At 37.9% G+C, this 23,084-nt stretch overlaps 1 protein-coding gene across 7 annotated transcripts in view; it reads left to right on the forward strand.

The window, feature by feature from the left end:
- ATP2B1 (ATPase plasma membrane Ca2+ transporting 1) overlaps positions 1 to 23,084 on the forward strand; it is a 121,147-nt gene that overhangs the window by 42,353 nt on the left and 55,710 nt on the right. For all 7 annotated transcript variants that reach the window (XM_082740364.1, XM_082740367.1, XM_082740361.1 and 4 more), the window contains one exon: positions 12,424 to 12,850. In XM_082740364.1, coding sequence (XP_082596490.1) covers positions 12,643 to 12,850 — 208 coding nt within the window. In that variant the 5' untranslated portion in view covers positions 12,424 to 12,642. The remainder of the gene's footprint in view (positions 1 to 12,423; positions 12,851 to 23,084) is intronic.

Genomic DNA, 23,084 nt, shown 5'->3' on the forward strand with positions numbered 1-23,084 from the left:
GAGGATGGATTCTGTTTGCTGGGGTTCAAGGTGAAAGGGTGACCAGGAAGCAATAAGAATGGACCTTATCAAGGGGTGTGGCAAGGGGGTGGGGTGGGGAAGGATCACTTAGTTGGTTAACAGAATCCAGGTGAGGCTTATTTGGGGGGATGAGAGGGAGGCACCTTTTTTGTGATAGAGTGTATCTGAATATTCCTTAGGCTAAGTGAACAAGCCAGTGCTCAGTGGGTCACCGCGGCTTGCAAAGACGAGGAGGTAAGGTGTCAGGAGGAGACCTCTCCTGGCCTGGTGGAGACAAGAGCTGGAGTAATTTAGGAGACTTGGAAGAGAAAGAGGAACTTGCTAGGGAAGGCAGAGATGTATCAGTGGATCATATGGGATATATAAGTTTCCACTGGAACTAAGAACTCACTCAGTCTTAAAAATTTCAACCGGTGTTGCTCAGCCAGACGGTCTGTATGTTCAGAGGTAGCTAATTAACGGAATGGGAGTTAGTGGGAGGATAAAAGAGAAGTGAGATTTAAGAGCAAAACCAGAGTCACTGACCATTGGGAACTTAGCTTTTTTAGGGAGGCAAGTATGATCAGAAGGGGTCTTGACTGCCTTTGAGCCTGGAGGTCAGAATGTGTTCATAGGGTTCTGTATAAATGAAAAGAAACAGAGATAAGTTGTACTGGAGAAGAATCTTGAAAATAGGACAGTTCCAAATGATAATGATTTTTTAATGTGTGGTTCTACCCTTGAAGAACAGTCACAGAGTACAAATCAAAGTCTTGGAATGAAGGTCAGGAATTGTGTGAAACCAGCTTGAAGGATTCTCGGGGTGAGGGGATGGAGTGCTTGTGGTTCGGCACGTTCCTTGATCTCCACTATTCTTTGCACTTTGGTGAATTAACTCTAAGATTCTTGCCTAACACCCTCTTAAAATACAGCTTACCTTATTTTTCTACCAGAATCTTTGAATGTGTTGCGAAAGTGGGTATTGATTTACTGCTCTGTTCTTTAGTAACTACAGCTGGAAATTGCAAAAGACCATCAGCTCTCAGACCGTGTAAATAGAGAGAAAGAAGATAAAGACATGGGAAAGTGTCTCTCCTTAATTCTGCATTCAGTTGTTTAAATATTGGGATAAAAAAATCCTTGAAATTTACAGTTTTTAATGAAGAAAACAGAAAGCTCATGTTAAATTTACAGATAAGAGTTCTGCCTCCCTAAATATTGCCAGCTTTATTTTTGTGAGCTCGTTCAGTGACATAATGAGCATCCTGTTTCCTTAAGCATGTAAGTGTAGGTTCTTGTGAACTGACAGGATAGAAGCTCGGAAGGACGGAGTAGGCTGAGAGCAGCTGGTGTGACATTCAAGCGTTCATACTGCCTTCTTGCTCCTGAACAGAAGGGGGGGAAAACTGTTTTAATTTAGAAATCTCTTCCTTGACTATAGCTCAGATTCTCAAACCAGTGAAACTAGAAAATGATAGAACATTTCGTTCTCATATATAACTGGAGATATAATATGTTCTTACATTTAGTGGTAAGCTGTACAGGATTATATAAAATGAACTTTCCATAATTTGGAGCTTTTGAAAGGCTTCCCTTTTACTAGGAAACTGTCATGGTTAGGGTGAGTGTTCTTGAAATGCCTAAATCGAACAGTAGAACAGGAGAAGACAAAGGATAGTTTACTTAGGAGGGCAGTAGGAGAAGGTAGGTATGTAAATTATAGTTCTCTGTTCAATGTCTTAAAATTTAATACTTTTAGGTGTTTAAAATCATTTTACATGCTCAAAATGAAACAGTATGAATCTCCCTATTTCTTTGAATGAAAGAAATTATTTTTAGTGGCTGTCAGTATACTTGGTATTAAAAATCAAAGCAATTTAAAGTAACAGCTCACAGAATATTTTTAGAGTATGGTCTGCTTTCAATTGTTCATGCAAATTGAGAATAACATAGCGAGGAGCCGTGAGTAATTTGCTTATATAACTTAATTGACAGGGAACTTTGGATGAAGGTGATAATCCAACAGTTGGTTCCTCAGCCGTAGTTCAGGGCCTGGTGGTCCACACTGTTTCAGTGGTAGCATCAGGATCTCCCTTGCCTGAGAAGCTGTTGGAAATGTAAATTCTTGGGCCTCCACCCCTGATTTACCACCGAATTGAAACTGAACTCTGCAGGGGTGGGGGGGTTGCAGCAAATCGCGTTTGAACAAGTCCTTCCCAGGATTCTGAGGCTTGCTGATGTTTGAGAACCACTGATCTGAAGTCTGTGGAATTAGCATGGAAATGATCTTAAAAATCCAGTATGTGACCCAGCACTTTGCCAGTTTATCCTGGATGTGGTGCATTCAGAAGGATTGTGGTTTCTTACTGTGGAAATGCAACTTTGCAAAACTAGAACAACCTTGTACGAGATACGGGTATCATCAGGGTTTGGGATATGACGACTCCCAACACACTTGACCATAAAGCAAAAATGCTTAGAGCGAACGTGAGGATATCTGTGTTTGGATCATTCGCATTAAAAATTTTATCACATGCTCTGTTTAATTAAGTACTTTGTTGGCATAAACAAATAATCTGTGCTATCAAAAGCAAGAGTAATTGTTTTACAGTCCCAGGGAGGGGGATGAATCATCAATTTATAGAATCTCTTGTGCTTTGGGCTGGCATATTTCTTTATAAACTAAAGGCTGTGGGGAATAGGAGTTGGGTTTCAGGCTAGGAAAAGGAAACGAGGTGATTTTATTCACACCTGCACCGAGCCAGACGGCTATAGTGTGGTTTTACCATTTTAATTGAATTGTGAAATTCTAAACTATGAGAGAGACAAAAAAATAAACCTTGTAAATGCCCATGCAAATAAATTTTAACTATTATCTCTAAACTGATCTCATGCTCTCATTAAGAACAGATGAAAGCAATTACGGTCAGGCTGACAGCACCACCCAGCCCATCGCCATTGACTCCCTTGACACTTGTTGTTCAAGAATAGGACAAACGTTGAAAATGAAAACAGGCAGCCAGAGATGGCAGTGTGGTGGGGTTGCAAGTGGAGCATCAGAGAAATTAAGGCAGCAGAACATTTCAGGGGGTGAGGGGGAGTGGGGAGGGTGGTTACTGGTGGCAGAGGTTGTGGGTAGTTTAGATAAGAAGGACGGAATACGTCCCTTAGATTTAGAACAAGAGGCGTCCCAGGTCACCTTGAAGAGTAGTTGCAGTGCAGCCCAGGAGAAAAACCTAGAGTGAAGTGGGTTGATCTTGAAGATGAAGTAGAAGTTGCAAATTTCAGAAAGGATGGTAGATTCAGAGTTGAGGATTTTCTTATCCAGTGACCCTAACTGGGTAAGATTTTTATGTCTTACATAGAGGTAGTTGCTGACCTGATTTACCATATTGTTTTGGTAATACTTTAATTTAGTATGGATAATCCTAACTATTTTTCAAGTAAATGTATCACTCCATATTGAAATATTGAAACTCAGCATTATTACTTTTCATAGCTTCAAGGGTCTAGGACCTTGGTTGAGAATCATTGCTATGTAGCAGTCCTTGAATAGCTCCTTGGAAAATCTTAAATACCTTTTAACTAATACTGTCTGAAATGATTTAAAGGAAAGGAACGTTTGTATATGTTACATACATATCAAGGTGGTTTGAAAGTCCTTGAATGCCGTGACTTTCCCTTGACTAACCCTGCATGCCTTGCATATTATTTTAAATGTAGGGTTATCAGGTTTTGTTCTGTTTAAAAACCTGTTTTTCAAATTGATTTTTATCTTAAGGATCAAACATAGATATTAAGCACCTACCATATTTCAGACAGTGCTAGGGGTTAAAATTAAATGCCACAAATTGCCTTGAGTTCACAGTTCATTGGGGAGGACAGAGAGGTAAACCAGTCATTGCTGCTGTGCAATAAAAGCTATACTAGAAGAACAAATTAGTGCCTCTCCTCTTCTCATTTACTTGCTGCCCACCCTGAGAGATTTGCCGTAGTGCTGGTGCTGAATTTATCACTGGCAGCAGCTGTGGCTTGCCCTTCAAAGTGCTGTACTTAGTCTGTGCCTCTGGAAGAGTCTAGTAGATGGTAAGTAATTTACTGAGGGGAGAGAGACTAATTTCAGTCAACTCAGACGCAGCGATGGTATTTATGAATCCTGTGAGACTAATAAATCAGACACTGTAGACAATGTTTGTTTTCTGTTTCATCAGTTCTGTAAAACTGAAATCATGTTTGTTGAGTTTAATCTTGTTTATCTATCATTCTTTACTCACCTGATATAAATAACTTTTCTAAACAGGCTTTATAGTCTTTTATGTCCCTTTGTGCAGTGTGTATGCTTTCTTTAAGCCTCTTAAAAAAGTAAAAAAAAATGTGAGTTCAGAGAATATTCAAGTTGAGTTATCCCTTGGTTCTTTGGAGCATTTTAATGAAATAACTTGAGCATAACAGAACTTTGTAAAAGAAACATGACCATTCATGATCTTGATCTATCTGCTCTTTGATATGCATAGTATTGATAGCCCATCCTCTTTTTTCTGCCATTAATCTGATGCTACAAGGCAGTACTTCAATATTTGGTAGTTTACCATACATTTTTATCATTTCTAATTAAAAATTGTTTTACTTGTTGGAAGACTTTACATTTGTAGGGTGTGAATCAGGATAATGGTTTTTTTCTCTTTTTTTTTGTTTTTTGTTTTTTGTTTTTTTTTAGAAAGTGACTATATTTTGAATGATCATAGTACCTCTTGGTAAGATATGGAGATCAAAGATGAATAAGGCATGGCTTTTGTCTTTAAGTATAATATAAGCTTAATGGGCCGAAATTTAGGCTTAGTTACACAGCAGTTAAGCAGTTCAAGCTTCCAGGGGACATTTAAGGTGGCGAGTTTTAGGTTGTCCTGCCTGAGAACTGAAGGTCACTGCTATTATCTAATGGGGTAGGGTGGGGCAGTGTGGGCCCAGCTGGATTTCTTGGTTTATGAGATAGTGCTGTTAATAAAATGCTAATAGCAGCCACAGTGAGAAACAGCTAGAAAAGCTGGTTATCCCTCTCCTCACAACTACTTGTCTACAAAGGAAGTTGGATTAATTTTTATGTTTAAAAAAAAAAACAAAGAAACTAAGAAAATGGAGATTCTTGAGTGTTCTTTTTTGAAAGGCTGCACTCCAAAGCAATTTTTAGCTTTTTGTCAGTTAAATGTGGTCCACTTTGAAGTACAGTGACATCTTTGTCCATGCTAGTAGCCTCTTTACAACATGTACATTATGATTTACCCCATGACTTAAATTTGGTCTTTTACTCTTCTTTTTAATGATTTTGTGAGTATTTAATGTTTGCTTTCTTTTTTGATAAGCATCTTTTATTCTTTTTGGAAGTAGATTATGTATATTTGGTTTCATTGGCTATAAAATGAGCAATTAGATTTGGTCAACATCCTTTTCATCCGTTAAATTCTATGATTTCTTTGTAACCATTTTTTAACAGAATGTTAGCTTTTTAAAATTTGTTTATAGTTAGTGTTTTATTTTGACATAGAAATTTAACAATTAATTCTCTTATTAAGTGATTGAAAATAATCTGTCTTTTAGCTTTAGCTTTTTAAAACCCCAGATCTATATTTGTGATCCTATAAAATCAGTTGTTGATTAAGAACCTTTGTAAATACTGATTTTTTGGTTTTTAAAATTTACTGAGATGTATTAGAGCTAGGAAATGGAGATTTGACTGAATATTTGAGTATATCAAATGAAAACCCAAAGACATTCATTGAGATATTTCAGTATGGAATCCTTAAGAAAATTGTTTGAATATCTTTGGGAAAGAGTATATGAAATCAAAGGTAACTTCATGTACTGAAGTAGTTTATGTATCATTCTTTACTCGCATGATAGAAGTATTAGAAAATTGAAGAGTAAGATTTAGGACTACAACTTTTTATGTTTTGAAATTTCATTGTGAATTTGGAATGATTTGAAAAAAATTAAGAATACTCGGGAATCTGTAGCTAGTTGATTCAGAGGACATTTTAAGAGAGAAATTAAAGTTTAAATGAAAGGAATGGCTTCTAACAAATATATTACTTTTGTTTTATATCCAGTTTGTTTAAATTTAGGGTTGAAATTAATTACATGACTTTCGTAAGCTTGTGATCACAATTAGCAGATCTTCAAATTTGATTGATGGTATCTTTCATACGTTATATTCAAGGAAGAATTTTTTTTTCCCCCCTGGGGTTTGTTGTCTTTGAAGTAATCTTGCCTAAAAGGAGTCTTTATTTTTAAAAGCTAAACAGAATCAATGGAGAATAGAGTGCTGAACAGGAAGTCAGTTGTATATGTGTATAAAGCATGCTTACTGCCTTATTAGGCCAGTGAAGTCACCTTTTAAAGTAGGAATGGGTTTTTAAAGATTAGAGTTGTCACAAAAAAGGGCATGGGTTATCTTTAGGTATTGAGTGCACTTCCATATAATTCTTCCAGTATCTTGCATGATCAGCTCCAGGTCTAAGGAGTGTCCTCTGACCCAGAGGCCCTTTATTAGTTAGTGTTCTCCAGAGAAACAGACCAATCAGAAATAGACACATAGAGTGATTTATTACGAGGAATTTTCTCAGGCATTTATGGAGGCTGAGGGATTCGATGTGCCTTCTGCAAACTAAAGCCCCTGGAAAGCCACTGGTGTCACTTTCAGTCTGGGGGCAAAAGATTGCTGTCTCAGCTCAGAGGTGGTATGAATTCCCTCTCTCTGTTTTATTCCATTCAGTCCTTATATGGATTGGGCGATGCCCCCAGTCTGCTTCACTTGGTCTACCTGTTCAAATGCTAATCTCATTTAGAAACAGCTTCACAGGTACACACAGAAATAATGTTTAACCAGGTATCTGAGCTCCTTTTGATCCAGTCATGTTGTCTTAAAATTAACTGTTACAGACCTTTTCAAATTTTGATAACTTGTTACAGAGTTCTGGTTTATGTAGCCAAAGACTACCTTTTTGTAGCTTTCTTTCCTTTCATTCTACTTGTGCCCTTCAGTGGGCCACAGAATTCATCGGGTTCCTTTTCTACACTGTAGAATGTCACATGTTTGAAGTTTGCTCTCACAACTTGTTCCTCCCCTAGACTAGATTTCCTCCATTTCTTCAATGCACTGGTTTCCTGATTCTTCAACATTCTCTTTATTATTAACTGTGTTATAGTACGTAGACCCTGGCTGTTCATTCCTGACCTACTAGGCCTGTTACGTATAATACAAATAAAAGTCTTTCATCCATCACTTGTTTTGAGACATTCAGTTTTCCTATTCTATCTGTATAGCAGAGTTTCTTTCGTTTTAGAGTATCATGAGAATCCTCTTTTCCTCTAGGTTTAGAAGAAATCTTACTTCTTTAAACATTCCTCATCTGAATTGTCTGGGCAGTCCTCATCTGAGGAGAGCAGGGTAAATATTCTTAACAATAAAAAATAGCTAACGTTTATAAACATTAACTGTGTGCCAGGCTAAGTTCAAATAGTTTTATGGATATTAACACATTTAAAGAGGTGGGTATTGTTTTTGTAAATGTATTTTTATAGACGAGCCGGTAATCTTACTCATGTGTGTTGTCCAGGGTGAAGCAGAATAGTCTGTTACCTATCTTTACGAGTGTTAGGCTTCTGTCACTGCTGCCTAAGAACATACTCTCTTTGGGGGCCCAGTGAAAAGCACTTACATTATGTTAACTAACATCAAGTAAGTGCACTTTGTGACAATGCACTTACTTCTCCTTCCTACCTGTCTATCTGAATCCTGATTCTGTCATCTAACATTTGCTGGCTTAACCGGCTTTAAGCCATCTACAGATTGGGGAAACATAACTTCTGTGTTTATGAATCATCAATAATGGTATAGAAGTCAGGAATTAGAAACCTAGTAATGCCTTGCAGGTTGTTCCTCTTTGTTATAATACACTTAGTTATAGGAACATTTATTTTGTATCTTTGTCTGCAAAAATCTCATGTTACTGTATAATGCTTTCAGAGCTCTGAATTTTATCCAGCTTCGTATTTCATTCCATACCTTACTTACCTGTTGCCCTGTGATTCTTGGAGTTTTTCTGATATGCAGTTTTTTGTGGTTATCCTTGTTGAGTCTAGATAACATCCATACAACCATTTCGCGATCCACAAGTCAAGTGTTCTTGTGAAAGAAGGAACTGAACTTGTAATTAACAAAGGTGTCTTGTTATAAGCTTCGTCCATTACTAGAACCTCACAGTCATTTTTCGGTCTTCTATGGAGGGCCCTGCTCATTCCTACTAAAGCTTATGTATCAGTTGGAATCCATCTCAATCCCTCTTTTTGAAAACTGTTAATTGTTTTTGCCTAACTGCACTCTGAAACTACCTCTTTTCTTTTTTCATAATCCCTCAAAGACTACCAGTAGTGGTTTGACCAGCGATGTCATCTAGTGATTCAGGGATAAGTTATATAGACCAAGAGAACTCCGTAGATACCCTTTGTGTTTTCTTTAAAATTCCTCTCTTTGGGGTCTTCAGCTTCCATGTAACATTTCTCCTTAAACTTTCCAAATGGAAGATCAAAATCTTTTAGACAGCACAGAAAAGCAAAAACATCTTACACATTCTGTTATATTTCAGTCCCATATTTCAGTCCCAAACAGTGTGTCCCCGTCTTAATTGTCATTTTGTAGCTAACAAATAAAAAAACTAAACTTTTTTGTTGTCCTACGCATTTTTGTGAATCCACTAGTTTGGTGAATGGAGGGTTGAAAGTGGATAGGGAGGAAAATAGTGGAGGAGACGATAGACAATCTACAAATAGACAATAGCCTGATAAATAGAGCATGTAGGTAATTGTAAATTCAAATAGTAGACTTTTTGGAAAGTGGCTCATTTGCATTTGGTGATTTCACTTGGATTTCTCTTTCTTTAAACAGTGGGGGAACTGGACATAACTGGTAATCATGCACTCATCAAAGCTACGTGGCTTGCACAGTGGCACAAAACTCAACCCCAGAAGGAAGTTTATTGATAAATTACCAAGAAAATCAAGGGCTCAGACAGACTTGAGACACTGATTGACCAAGGGGCTCAAGTGATCCAGCACTGACAGGCACATTCCTTGCCTCTCCCCTTTCCTCCCTCTGTCTCACCTTCCCTTTTGGATCCATTTGCAGAGGCTTTCTGCATCTTGGATTTAAATTCGGTAAGAAGAGACAAGTCTCTCCCCCAGAGTCACAGCAGAAGCCTCCTTCCTCCCTTTTGGCCTTTGTTGGGTCATATGCACATTCCTGAACTGGTTACAGTTGTGGCCAGGGGAATGTTTGGATGTGGGAGGGAACCACATGGGGACTGCTTTGAGAGTCCGGGAAGGACAGATCCCTAAGCAAAAAGTGGGAATTATTGCTGGAAAGTGCGGGAAACGATCCTGAGTTGGCAGATAACAAATATCCGCTACAGTGTCTAGAATTCTGCTTTTATTTACATTGGTACATTTGGCGTTATTTGACTGTTTTTGACCGAGGACAGTTTCTATTTGACCCTAATAAATGTGAAGACATAAAGTAGAGGCAATATAGTGGAAGGAGCATGGCTTTTGAGTCAGAAATAGAAATTCAGGTCCCAGCTCTATTATATGTCCTTATTGTTGAAAAGTTTAAGAGAACCCCGTACGTAATACCCGTTTATCCTCATCGAAAAATGATTGGAGAGGAATAAAATACTAGTTTTAATATTGTCAGAAGCTGATGTGGAAGATTTGGGTTTTGTGTGACAGCAGTAAAGCTCTATAGTTGAATCCAAAACTAATCGGTTCTTTACCCCACCCCAGGCACTTGGAACAGGAGCAGGTTTCTGTGTTTTTTGGTTTTGTTTTGTTTTTTTTTAATCTGGGGGTCTGCCCCTACCCTAATAACTCACACCAGAATGTATGAGTTTTGCAGAAATCTGGCTCCCCAAAGAAGGTAGAAAGGTGAAGAAACTACATATGTCCAGTGGCTCTTGGAAATCTGTGAGGCAGCTTATTTTACCTCCGTGGCAATTGATGGGATAGGAAGCTACCATTGAGGAAAATTCCTCTTTGTGGAGGAAACCAGAAGACTGATGACATACACACAGACTTAGTTAGGAATCTTAATTCTTTTTTTCTCTTGAACAATAACTTACTTTAAGATTGGTGTGATAACTCGGATGCCAGCAAACTTTGGATTTGGAAAGTCAGGGAGATTGTCAAATAAGCACCCTCTCTAGTTTTTGGAGTCAGGTTATTATAATAATTGATAGGTGAGTAGGAGGCAGCCCACTTTGCTTCTGAGATAAGTAAAATTGGTAATAATTGGGCAAGCACGAGAAATTTTTGAAGTGGGAGGAAGCAGGCAATGAAAAAATGTCTTCGAGAATCTATAGCTGTCACATCCTTGCACATTTAACCCGAGGCAAGCAAATTTTCCTCAGCCACCTAGTATGAATTCCGAGTTTTTAACCCATTTTCCTATCCACTGGTTCTCACAGTATGCTCTCTGGACCTATAGCATCTGTATCACGTGGGAATTTGTTAGAAAAGCAAATGATGGAACCCATCCTAATCCTACTGAATTTAAACTCTGGAGGTGAGACCCAGCCATCTGTATTTTAATCACCTGTAGATTTTGATGCATATGGAAGTATGAGAACCACATACCGTGATTTGTAAATATCCTCATAACAGTTTAATAGATGAAGATTAATTGCACTTGCCAGTAATCTTGTTTCCAGTCATTGAACATCTTATTAAATATGGGGGAGTGGGGTATTTGAGGGAGTGGGGTATTTGAGGGAGTGAGGAAGAAGAGAGATGAATAGGGAAATTAGAGCTTAGGTTTCAGTGCTAAATAGGCATGAGCAGTGGGACTGTTTCTTCACCCTTTAAGTTTAGGTATAGTGATGTGAAGCCTGTTTTAAAAACTAAATGTAGCCGCAAAATGCACACCTTTGGATAAAAGAGAAATTAGAATGAAAGAGAACCTGGGGGGTAGTGATTAAAACTTGTGAAGAAGGGACTCGAAGATCAGAAAGAAAAACGAAGATCAGAAAGAAAAACGTTACATAAAAAGAGCTTTTCAAAGGAAGAATTTACTCAGTGACTGAAGCTGAAGTGGATGGAATCAAGGATAACTTAGGATTTCAAGCCCAGGTGAGGAGGACAATGGTGATTGAGGAAGGAAGTTCTCTGCTTAGGAAATAAGATGAATCCAGTGTTGCTGGGATGCCTGGGTTACTCAGTTGGTTAAGCATCTGCAATTAGCTCAGGTCATGATACCAGGGTCCTGGGATTGGGCCCCCGTATTGGAGTCCATGGTTAGCAGAGAGCCTGCTTCTCCCTCTCCCTCTGTCACTTCCCCTGCTTGTGAACATGTGTGTGCATTCTCTCTCTCTCAAATAAAATCCTTAAAAAGAAAAAAGAAGATGAAACCAGTGTTGAGCATGTTAACATTGAGATGGTTAAAGGACGTAGATGGAGACAAGAGCTGAACATACATCTTTAGGAGGCTTAGATTACAAGGAGAACTTGAAAGTATTATAGGGGAAATTAAAGTAATGCATCCATTCATGGCTTAAACACTGGCTGTCTGCCATGTGCCTTGCACGGTTCTAGATTCCCAGAATGTACTAATGGGCAAGCCTCACAAATAAATGAACAGGGTAATTTTAGATCATAAAGGCTGGCAAAGAAGTAGAGTAATGACAAAGAATGATAAGGGGTAGAGAATTTCTTGGGGTAGGTGTTTCAAGGCAAGACCTGAAGTGATGACATATGACAGAATCATGGTGGAAGATAGTTTTAGAAAGCCAAAAGATGGTGGTGCTGCAGAGTGGCCAAGGAGGACTTTAGGAGAGCTTACTGTTTGTTGTGTTTTTGTCTTTTCAGGGTCTATATTGTATGAAAGGTTTAGAAAGAAGGTTCCATGTATTAGAAAGAACATGGGTTTGGAGACATCCCAGCCCATCCATTTTTTAGGCATTTGTTAGTTATGCAGAAGCTACTGAAATTCTCTGAGGCTTATTCTTCTCAGTAGAGGGGGAATAATAACACCTCATGCGATTAAATTGTGATGATTAAATGAGAGAATAAATTTAAAGAAATAGTGCTTGGAATGTAAGTGCTGAGTGATAACTGTTAATAACAGTGATACTGAATGAACATAAAATTCAGTCATGTGAAATGTGTTTTCATTTAATAATGGTGAGATCTAGTGTCTTGAAATACAATTTTATTTAGGAGTTATACTTTGACATTTTGTCATGCAAAACACTTTACAGGCGTGAGACTACAGTTAAAATATTTCTGTGATTAGCTGCTTGAATGATACTTAGAAAATATATTTGTATGCATAATGCTATTAAAGAGGGATTGTATTAACTTTTAAATATTATCTTACAGATGTGTACATCTCATGATTGATATGAAGAAACAAGTCATGGGCCAAAGGTCAAGATACTTCTCTGGGAAGTGCTGTTGATGCTGCTCTACAAAAATCATACAATGAGTGTTTGGTTTAAGAAAGACTTTCATATTTAAAAGATTTTCATCTTGGAAATACATCAAGTGAAAATTAGAGTCTTTTGGGAAACATTTTCCTCCTAATAAATTATTCTTGTAATGGGCGACATGGCAAACAATTCACTTGCATATAGTGGAGTAAAAAACTCTTTGAAGGAAGCTAATCATGACGGAGACTTTGGAATCACGCTCGCAGAGCTGCGGGCTCTCATGGAGCTCAGGTCTACAGATGCATTACGAAAAATACAGGAAAGCTATGGAGATGTCTATGGCATTTGTAGCAGATTGAAAACCTCTCCCAATGAAGGTGAGTTGTGTTATGTTTGTTTTTAGCTCTTTGTATGGAGAGCACTAGGAATTTGGCTCATAAATAAACCTCTCTCTCTATATATATTATTGTATGATTATATCATAATTTTAGTGACATTAAGGTGAGTGGGTTAGCTCTCAGATTGGTGCAGTTAAAGTAACTTTAGATCAGGAAATAATGTTACAGATGTATATATTTAAGTTGGTGGGAGGAAATATTTTGTACTGTTGTGCATATTGCTGCTGCTTGTTTACAGTAACAAGATTGCTTTTCCACTGGAGCTATAGAGAATGGAACCAGGCTGGGTAGCCTCCGGGGGATTCAGTGGAAATAAACCCTGCTCACTTAGCCTTCATTTTATAAGGTGGCTTGAAGTAGTTGTCACTGCCAGTAGCGGACCAAGTTGTTTTTAACCTAAACTTTAATAAATTAGTTCAGAAGGTCCTAAAGCAAATGGAGTAGATTAGAAGCCAATTTTTTTTTTCTAACCTAGCAGACAGTTCCTTTGATTAAAACTAATTTTCAAGTCTTAGAATTATGTTCAATTTCCCTGTGTTCAAAGAAATCTTTGGTTTCATAATTCTCAATTTGTAGTAAGTTTCATTATGAGAATCAAGAAAAGTCACTATAACTTCATTGCATTATGGCCTTTGAAATGGTTTAAGATAGGTGACCTTTTTTATACATTCATCATGTTGAAAAGAAAATTACAGTTAGGAAGTTTCAGAAAGGCTTTCCAAATTACAAAGGAAGATACATAATGATGACTGGTGATTGTACTTTAGTAAGGATGGGAAAGTATTAATGTTAAAAGTTAAAGTATATTAGTACATATTCCAAAGCAAGTTCCAGAGAAATTAGGCAGAGTTTTTTTTTTTTTTTAGTCCATTTATTTTTTAAATAAAAGTAACCCTCTACACCCAGCGTGTGGCTTGTGTGTGACCTCACAGCCCCGACCGAGATCGAGAGTAACATTTTCTTTTGACTGAGCCAACCAGGTGCCCCCAAAAATGTTTTTCTTAACTTTTTTTTTTTTTTTTTGGAAACATCTTATGCCATGCCATAATATATGTGATAAAATTTAAAGTAATGGCAAAAAGTTACTTCCAAAAGTGTTAGCAATTTTTAAATCACATCAAAAATTCTTTAAACTTGTGTGTGTGTGTGTGTGTGTGTGTGTGTGTGTGTGTGTGTGTATTATTGCTATTTGAGTTCTTGATTGTTTTAATGGTAGGTAAATATTTTTTCTGAGGTGGCATAATCTTGAAGCCAGTATCCATATTCACACATGTCTGAAAAGGGCTTCCTTGATCACTTGGAGTATGTTCTTTTTCCTGCAAGGACTGTTAAATCTTTTGTATTTTCTGGATCTTTTCCTTAAGTCAGAACTACTAGAAATGTGGGCTTCTTAGTTAATCCTTAATATTGCTGTACCTTTAAAGTAGCAGGGATCCCTGTTGGTGTAAATTCTAGGAATCAGCAACAGACCCATGGACTTTAATAGATAGTTTGACAAAGTTTGTAGCTTGTTCATTATGCAAACCCCTTTTTGAAATATTAGCCCACTTTATATCTCTTTTAGAGATTTGTACATTGATACGCTGTTCTCAGCTGGTAGATTCATTAATTCAACTATATGTACTTTCTACATTGAACCTAACACCTAATTGTTGGATGTTTCATGCTCACCAAATTGTTAAGAAATGCTACCATTAAAAAGCCCTCAATATAACAACATAGTTTGTTCATAAAAGTGATACTGAGCTTCAGCTTCAAACCACTTAACTGTACTTCCCCTCAACCATGTTTTTGCATTTCTGTGCTACTAGTTAATCAGAATTCTTGTCTTCTGGTAACTAACCACCCCTGTATGGTCAGTTCTCATTTTTAATAGATGTGATTCTCTTTTGTTTGCACTGGACTTTCTTTTGTGTTGTTATTTGGGGCAGTCATCCTACATTGATTTTGGCTGTTTATTTAAGTTAACTGAAAATTTTGCATTTACTACAGTACTTTTAAAATTTGGGGAGGTGATGGTTATGCACCTTTCTTACTACATGATGGAAGCTGTGGATAATCTTAGAAATAATTCACTTACCGCCCAAAATTTGATGTGCATTGTTGCTGCTTTGAGCTGTCAAATGAATACATGAAATATTTTCCCCTCTTTTATTCTTGGGGAATTCTTGCTTCTTCCTCGTATTACAGATTTTTGTTAAAATTTGCACCAACTTTTGTCTTCACTGGTTAAATATGAACAGTTTGTCATTTTGAAATATTCTTTTAAAAAAGTAAAAAAAACATTTTAAGCATATTTGTGTTTACAGTTGTAGGGTGAAAGAAAAACCGCCACAGGCTTCATAGGCATATTGTTGCCAGAGGAGTAGTTTTAGTTTAATTTAGAAATAATTTATTCAGAAAGCTAATGAACATTTTGTCACTGATCAGCTAGGCAAATGATAATAAATAAATCATCATCAGGGATAATCAGCTATGAGTTTGTAGGCCCAAGAAAACGATCCAGACAATAAGTACTCCTCTGTTAGTATAACCTGCTTCTAGTCAGGGAAAGTGAGACTAAAATGATTCTTTAAAAAATGTAAATTTGGGAGGCACCTGGGTGACTCAGTCAGTGGGTTAAGCCTCTGCCTTCAGCTCAGGTCATGATCTCAGGGTCCTGGGATTGAGCCCCACGTCAGGCTCCCTGCTTGGCAGGGAGCCTGCTTGCTTACCCCACCCCCCGCCTTCCTCTCTGCCTACTTGTGATCTCTGTCAAATAAATAAATAAATAAATAAATAAAAGAATGTAAATTTTGATTAGCACTTTAGTACTTCATTTAATCATTCCTTGACATGTAGTCTTTCATCAGATCTAGGTTGTTAATTGCCATATGTTTTATATACCCTCTAAAAGAAAAGAACTAGTGTTGGCAGTTTTAACTGTAAGATAATTGTAAGTGTATAATTAAATTACATCCCAATTTCAACAGTGTTAATACAGTGTCAGAATATGTGCCCCTTAGAATTGCTGGGATAGTCCGCTCATGGAGGCTACTACTTTTCTCCGCTGGGCATACACTTTCATGAATCAAACAATCCCTGACTTATTTTTACAAGGGGGAGACAAATTTACAGGACAGCTAAACATGTAATGTATTAGCAATGTGTGCTTAAGAGAAAAAAATGAGCCGGGAAGGAAAATCAGAGATACTGAGGATGTGGCTGTTAGATTGCTATCCAGTCTGGAGGAAGACAATTGAAGGCATTTCTGAAACACAGCTAAAATAAAAAGAAGGTAACACATAGTTAACACTTTTTTGTGTCAGATTGGCTGTTGCTAGCAGTTACAAATATTAACTCATTTTATCCTCAAAACAACCTTACCCTTTTTTACAACCAAAGAATCCACAGCACAGACAGGTTAATGGGCTTACCCAAAGTCTCACAGCTCATAAGTGCCACGGTAGGGATTCAGACCTTGACATGGTCGCCACGGAGAACATGCTTTTAACCCCTCTACCGTGCTTCCTGTTTGAAAAGCTCAGTTCATGCAGCTTGCAAAACAGTTTTGAGAAAAAGGTACCTGTGTTCTGTCTTCTCAAATAGTAATTTTTGTTGGCAGGAATTTCATGGTGAAAAAATAATTTTGAGTTATTTAATAAAGCTTCTGTTGATCAGTTAGTCATTTTAAAATATTGCCTGTTCAGAAAGTTGGTATTTGTGAACTTCCCCATTTGGCCTGCTGATTTACTGCTTGTCTTCCAGCGGAGTACCCCTTTAACTGGATTTGAAGTGTACTTTATGTGTACTGATCGATAGAAAGTGTTTTGAGCCAATGTGATTTTCATATTAAAAATTTAACCATCTTTAACTCTTAAAAGAATTGGAAGTACAAATTTTGAGGTTAACTGAAATGGAGACTGTTATCTCTTGGAGTCCTCAGAATCCGAGAATATACTTTACAACGAAATTACTTCCTTACAGCATCCTAACTGCATGCAGTTATCCTTGTGGTTTTTTTCTTCATTATCTTTATTGTTTTCCTATAGTGACTTCCTTATTCCTGTTGTAAATCCCATTTCTTGATCCTTTTATTTCCAAATTAGCTTTTGGGATTTGTTCCCGTTTTAGTGTGTTCCTATGTTATTTATATTATATTTTAAATTGGATGGTAAAGTGGACTGTCTTATAATGAGATTTCTAGAATGCAGATCTCTATGCTGGTAGCATGTCATGTCATTCAGTACTGCCGCACTAAATAAAGGGTAACAGTGAATGCCTACCAATTAAAGTCTGGGACAGCAGGATAACTCTGTAAGAGGCATGGATGGCTTCGTGGCCTTCTAAAGGGTCAGGAAAGTAAATGAGACACCAAGCTTTTTAAGTGGTAGTTGCTAAAATTAGGTGCAAGAGGAAAAGAAAGCAGAGGGAATAAGAAAAGGAAACGGGTAGAAAGAAAAGAAAGAAAAAAAAGAGTTAGGCGGTAGGAAGCAGGGTAAAGTCAACAGTAATTGATTGCCCTGGCTGACTAATGTTTCCATAATGTTTCAGATGGCAGTTGATATTTGCCCTCCTGGAAGTAAGGCTGTTAGTAATGGTGTGCTTTGACCAGGTCTTCATGATGTAACATACTAACACTAATACTCACATTTGGGAACATACTTTAAAAAAAAAAAAAAAAATCAGCCCTTTGCCCAGCATGAATCATTGTTGACTTAAAGGCTACCACAAGAATCCTCTGATGCCCTGATGGGTGTGCTTGGTTGTACAGGTTGGCACGGCTCTTTCAAGGCACTCAGCAAGGATTTCCATCACCACAGTATGCCAGCCACATGTATTTTAATACTTACGTAGAGTTACCTGCAAGCATTTTATGTTGATAATCCTGCGCGACCTTGTCCTAGAAATTTATCGCTGCTCTAATAGAAAATTATACATTTAATTTAATACCTGTTCAGGTCACTAGTTTTCATTGCTTATGAATTTTTTGAATGTAGTAACACTGACCTCTTGTAACTTTGTTGCACATACTTAAAGTTGTCCTTGATGGAGTCTGAAGTAGCATAGCATTAGAGTTTTTTTTTTTTTTTTAAGTTTGGTTTTCTGAGTGCAGTTGACATTTTCCCTTTTTATTTTATTTTTTTAAAGTTTATTTATTTTAGTAGTCTCCATACTCACCGTAGGGCTCAGACACATGACATCAAGATTTGCATGCTTTTCCGACTGAGCCCACCAGGCACCCCTGTGTTTCCTTTTTAAACCATTCTGTTCTGGTTTTCATGATGCTAAATTCTGTGGGCTTTCTTCCTCTCTGGCCTGTGATGTATCAGCCTGCTGTGCTTTCCTTTAAATGTTGGTGGGCCTCAGGTTTCAGTTCCTCTCCACACACTCCTCATCATCGACACTCTTCTGGTAATGCCGTGTACTTCTACGACTGCACACATCATCTGGATACTGGTGGTTTCCACATCTGTAGCTCCAGTCCAGATTTTTACCCCAGACTTCGGGCCTGAAAACTGAATTGTTATAGACCTCTTATTTTCTCAACCTTTCCATACTTTCCTTTCTAAAAGCACACTCTCCTTTTCCCGTTTCCACTGAAACCATTATCCATCTTTTAGGTGGCCTGGACTTGGGCGGGAAACTTGCACCCACTCTCATTCTGTTGGTCAGCAAGACCTAGAAATTCTAACTCCTAACTTGGTCTTAACCCGAGGATGTCTGCTTGTCTGCATCCCCATTCCTCTGTTTGAGGACTAACTTCATTTATGATAATTGAGATAACAGTGGACTCGGGTGTTTTTTTCCTGTCTCCCTGTATGTTACCTGCCTCTTCCTTGCTTAAAGCTAGTAGTGGTTTTCCATTGGCCTTAGAATGAAGTTTTGACCTCTTGGCTTAGGTTAACAAATCTTTTGGGGGATCTGACCCCTGCTTACTTCTCTTATCTTGTTTCTTCTTCCCAGCTCTTCTCTTCAGTGTTTGAGCATAGCAGAATTGCAGTTTTCTTAAAACTATTGTGCCAAGGTGACTCTTGTTTCTGGGTCTCTTACATACTATCTTTTTCTCTTCTTTTTTTAAAAAAAAAAAAGAACAAAGGTACAGAGTAGCCTAGTGGGGTTCTTGCTACTCCATTTATTCACTTTAATTTTATTTACTATTATTTTTTAAGTAGACTCCACAGCCAGTGTGGGGTTTGAACTCAGAGATTGAATCGCATGCTCTACCCATGGAGCCAGCCAGGTGCCCTATGTCTTAATCATTCTTAAGACCTCAAATTAGATACCTTAGAATTTCCTCATCTGTCCCTAACCCTTTAAATTTTGGATTCTAGTTCCCTGTGTATATTCCCATCCTACCTCACCACCCCCGTCATAATACTTAATACAATTGGCCATGATTAACTGGTTGCTTGTCAGCTTGCCCCACGAAACTATGAGTTCTTTGAGGGCGAGTGCAAGAGAAAGGCATGCTGTCTGACTCATTTCCCTTTGTGTGCTTACTTAGTGGCCATCACAATGCCTGGCCCATGGAAATGAATGTGAATATTTCACTTTAGACCAGTGATGCCTCAAATGAGGAGTAATCTCCTTTTTTGAAATTGAGCATATTAGTTTGTTTCCCAAAAAGAATGCAAGTAAACATAAATTTTCACATGCTTTCTCGGTCTGCATGTTTCCCTGCAGCCTTTACTTAGACGAGTTGGGGTGGCTGCTACCACCACTGTGTCTCTCTCTCACACACACATAGACACACACACACCCAATGCACACAGGAGACACGTACAAAAATTGATAAGACTGTGGTATTTGCTGTGTCGTAGCCGTGATTGTCGGTAAAGCCCTTCTGCTTCCTACATTCCAGTACTTTACCCTTTTCATTTCCTAAACTGACACATGATTTTATTAGTCGCAGAAGTTGTGGTGCTTCGTTTTCTTATAAAACATCAAGTTGTGATAAAGTTTGAATTTTACGTCTTTTTCAAATATATAGACAATACTCTTGAGCCATTATCTGCTCATAGGATGCAAATAGACTCCCCTGCCCCTGCACCCTTCACTTCCCACAGTGGTAAGTCCAGATGAAAAGCAGATAATGCTGAGACTATCAACCTTAAAGAAAACAAATGGTACTTTAATTAAACAAAGATGAGTCTATTTGAGAGTAGCAGGGGAATTGGCATTCAGGACAAGCAAACTATGGCAAGCCGTATCCCAGTCTGAGGAGACAAAGCGGGGAGACTACCTGTTAGGAAGAAATTGAGGAGGGTTGTTTTGAATATGACTCCACTGGAGAAGAACAGGAGTTCGAGGTTATGGTGGTTTCTCACTGGCTGCAAGTGGTGGGCAGTTGGCCCTTACTGAGGCATGTGGAAATCTTCCTCCTTCCTGCTGGTCATGTAAGTTGAGATGAGTGCTACGTGCATGAGAACCGTCCCTTCATGGCTTCCCGACTACATTTTAAATTAGATTTTCTTGATTCGTTTTCATGTTTTCCCGTTTTGATTAAGATCTTTCTCAGAAAGCATCACTGATTAAGCATCAGGTGGTTCTTTTTGATGGAAATATTTTTGTCTATTTGTGTCTTTTGGTGCTTGGAAGGACCTTTCTCTAGGAGTCACGTCCCATGTGAGGATGAGGGAATGGGGACTAAGTAGCGAGTGGAAACCAGGGAGGCCACATCTGAGTAACAGGGGAGATAGGAAGGAGGGGCTCTCATGCATTTCCCATTCATAGATTCCTATCTTATCAGGTCTCTAAACATGAGATCGTCTGAGAGCCTTGAGCTAGCATTCTGGTTGCTACGTTATTTTCATGACCTTCAGAACTAGCAGGAAGGACTGACCTCCAAAACGGGTTTGAGGGTACCACGCTTGAATTTCTCATTGTCCTGTTGGAATTCTCCTTTGGTCCTGCTGTCGCCACCAAATCTCCTAGTGCTGACTAGGAAATTCCAGGTTGGCTGGTCAGTGTGCTTTTTAAGCCAAGTGGGTTGCTCAATGATCTTATGTAACTGAGTTTTAACTTCCCCAGAAGTGTTAATCCAGGTGCAGCAGGTGGTGTTGGCCACGGCACAGACTCTTCCTTGCTCAGCTAAACAATTATCAAGGACTGTCATGTTATCGGCTTTGGCCAGAGAGTGTAAGGCTCTTTTTTGGGCAGCTATTGTCTAGACAACTGATTCTGCAATATCTCCAAGAGTTAAGGAAAAATTTCTGATCATATTCTTGTTTACATGTACTCCTGACTGAGGAAATACAGCCCTGCTAAAGGAAGTGAATCCTAAATCATGAAAGCCTCCTGCTAGGTCCTTTCTCATTTGACAATGTAAATACCGGGAATTTGACCAATGAAGGTGCCTTAGTTGGATTGTCAGAAGTTAGGGGCATGGTCAGATCTTAAAAGGCCTTGCCTTGATATGCACTAGTTGTTGATAGGCCCGCATTTATAGGCCCAGGGAGAATGATAGCCACCACAGACAAACATAAGTCCAACTGGGGCACAAATCACTCACTCAGATGGCACTGTTAATAGGGTAGAGATTTTAATGTTAAGTACAACAGTCTGAAAGGCAAACCCCTCCTTTAGCAGTGGCCTTGGAGAAATGGATGAAGATTTTCTCTTTCCAGGACAATGCCAGAGTAAAAGAAAGAGAAGGAAAAAAATTTTTCCTGTTTAAACTATGAGGTTTTGATTTGGCATCAAGAGAGTAAGCAGTCAGCCTTTATGTCAGCTACTTCTTTTTCTAGTCTGTTTGATTTGGAGGTCTCTAATGTCTGTGCAGGACCAGGTGTCAGATGGAGCCTTCTTCATCCATGAGATACATGTTCAAGGTTTAAGTCCCTGAAGTTTGCCTGCCGTCTGGGGAGTGAGGAGGACCTGGTATAGTCCCTTCCAAGTATAGTCATGGGCAATCTTTGTTCTGATTGATTCCAGATCAGAAGTGTGAGAGAAAATTGGAAATGTTCCTTTGAGAATTGTAGCTAGATTTTGAGGAAATCAGAATTCAGGATCCAGTCCAATTTGCAAGTTTGTAACAGAAACTCCAAGACAATTAACAGGATTAAAGAAAAATATAAGCATAATTTTTCTTTCTCTGCAAGTACCCTCATTTTTTATAATAAAACTATTTCTTTGCATTAAACTTTGCCTGGTTATGTACATTAGTGCAGCAAGAATAGTGATTAACCATCCAAACTCTTATTAAAACTGTTTTGCTGGAATTTTGTAAGCAAGGTACCAGATTGATTTTTCCTTCAAAGGACTTCATTGGCTGTGTAAAGTCAAACTTCACTCCTTAAAACTCTTGTTTTATCTGAATCTATGCACATTTCTCAACTATGATACTCCAGCCAAAGCTTTGGTAATATAACAGATGTTTCTCTGTCCTGATACAAGAAGAACAGATCCTTATTGAATTTATGCAGATAATTGTCATGAAGATAAAAATACTCAGTTTCATATTCTGGAGGGATCATGTGGAGAGAAAAAGCAAATGTTTTATTTTATTGATGAAGGTGCGTATGGCCAAATTGTTGAAAGCTTAGGAGAAAGGAAAAGGTTTCCTAAAATCTGAAGAAGCATAACATTAGAGAACCAATAATGTTTTAAACAAGAAGTCATAGAAATTATAGTCACCCTACTCAGTTCATTCAGTCTTGTGTTTTTAATTCTTGTTCTGCTTGAATTCAGTTTGCCACTAGTTCTGGAAATTCTTACCCAGTTCAGTTTTATTATCTTAAAGTTATCAGAGAATTGTCCTTTCCTAAATCTCTTTGACGATCAAGTAGTTTTTCAGGAACACTTGTAAAAGCGTCAGAATAAAACAATAACTGTCTGTAAATGACCAAAAGACTTCAAAATGGCCATGGCTAAATGCCCAATGAGATTTCATTATAATGCAGCCAAGATAAAAATTTGGTTATTTTTGTGATAGACACTTTAAGTAGTAACTAGAATTAGAAGTGTTAACATGATGTCAGGACATACAAGATCTTTAGAAATTTCATGCTATTTTTCCTTATTACATTAATAACATTTCCACACAAATATATTCTAAGAAGGCTTAACATCACCTGTTTGACAATACTTCCCATATAATTTAACATACTAGGCAAGTCTAATTAATTTAACATCTCCTTCTTTATAAGGAAAACAAATCCTTTGAAATGTTCCAAGGACCCTCTGTAAAAACCTAAAGTCAGTTCAAGATCAAAATACTACCTTTAGAATT

The sequence above is a fragment of the Mustela nivalis genome, assembly GCF_964662115.1.
Source record: "Mustela nivalis genome assembly, chromosome: 7".
In the NCBI taxonomy this organism is placed as follows: domain Eukaryota; kingdom Metazoa; phylum Chordata; class Mammalia; order Carnivora; family Mustelidae; genus Mustela; species Mustela nivalis.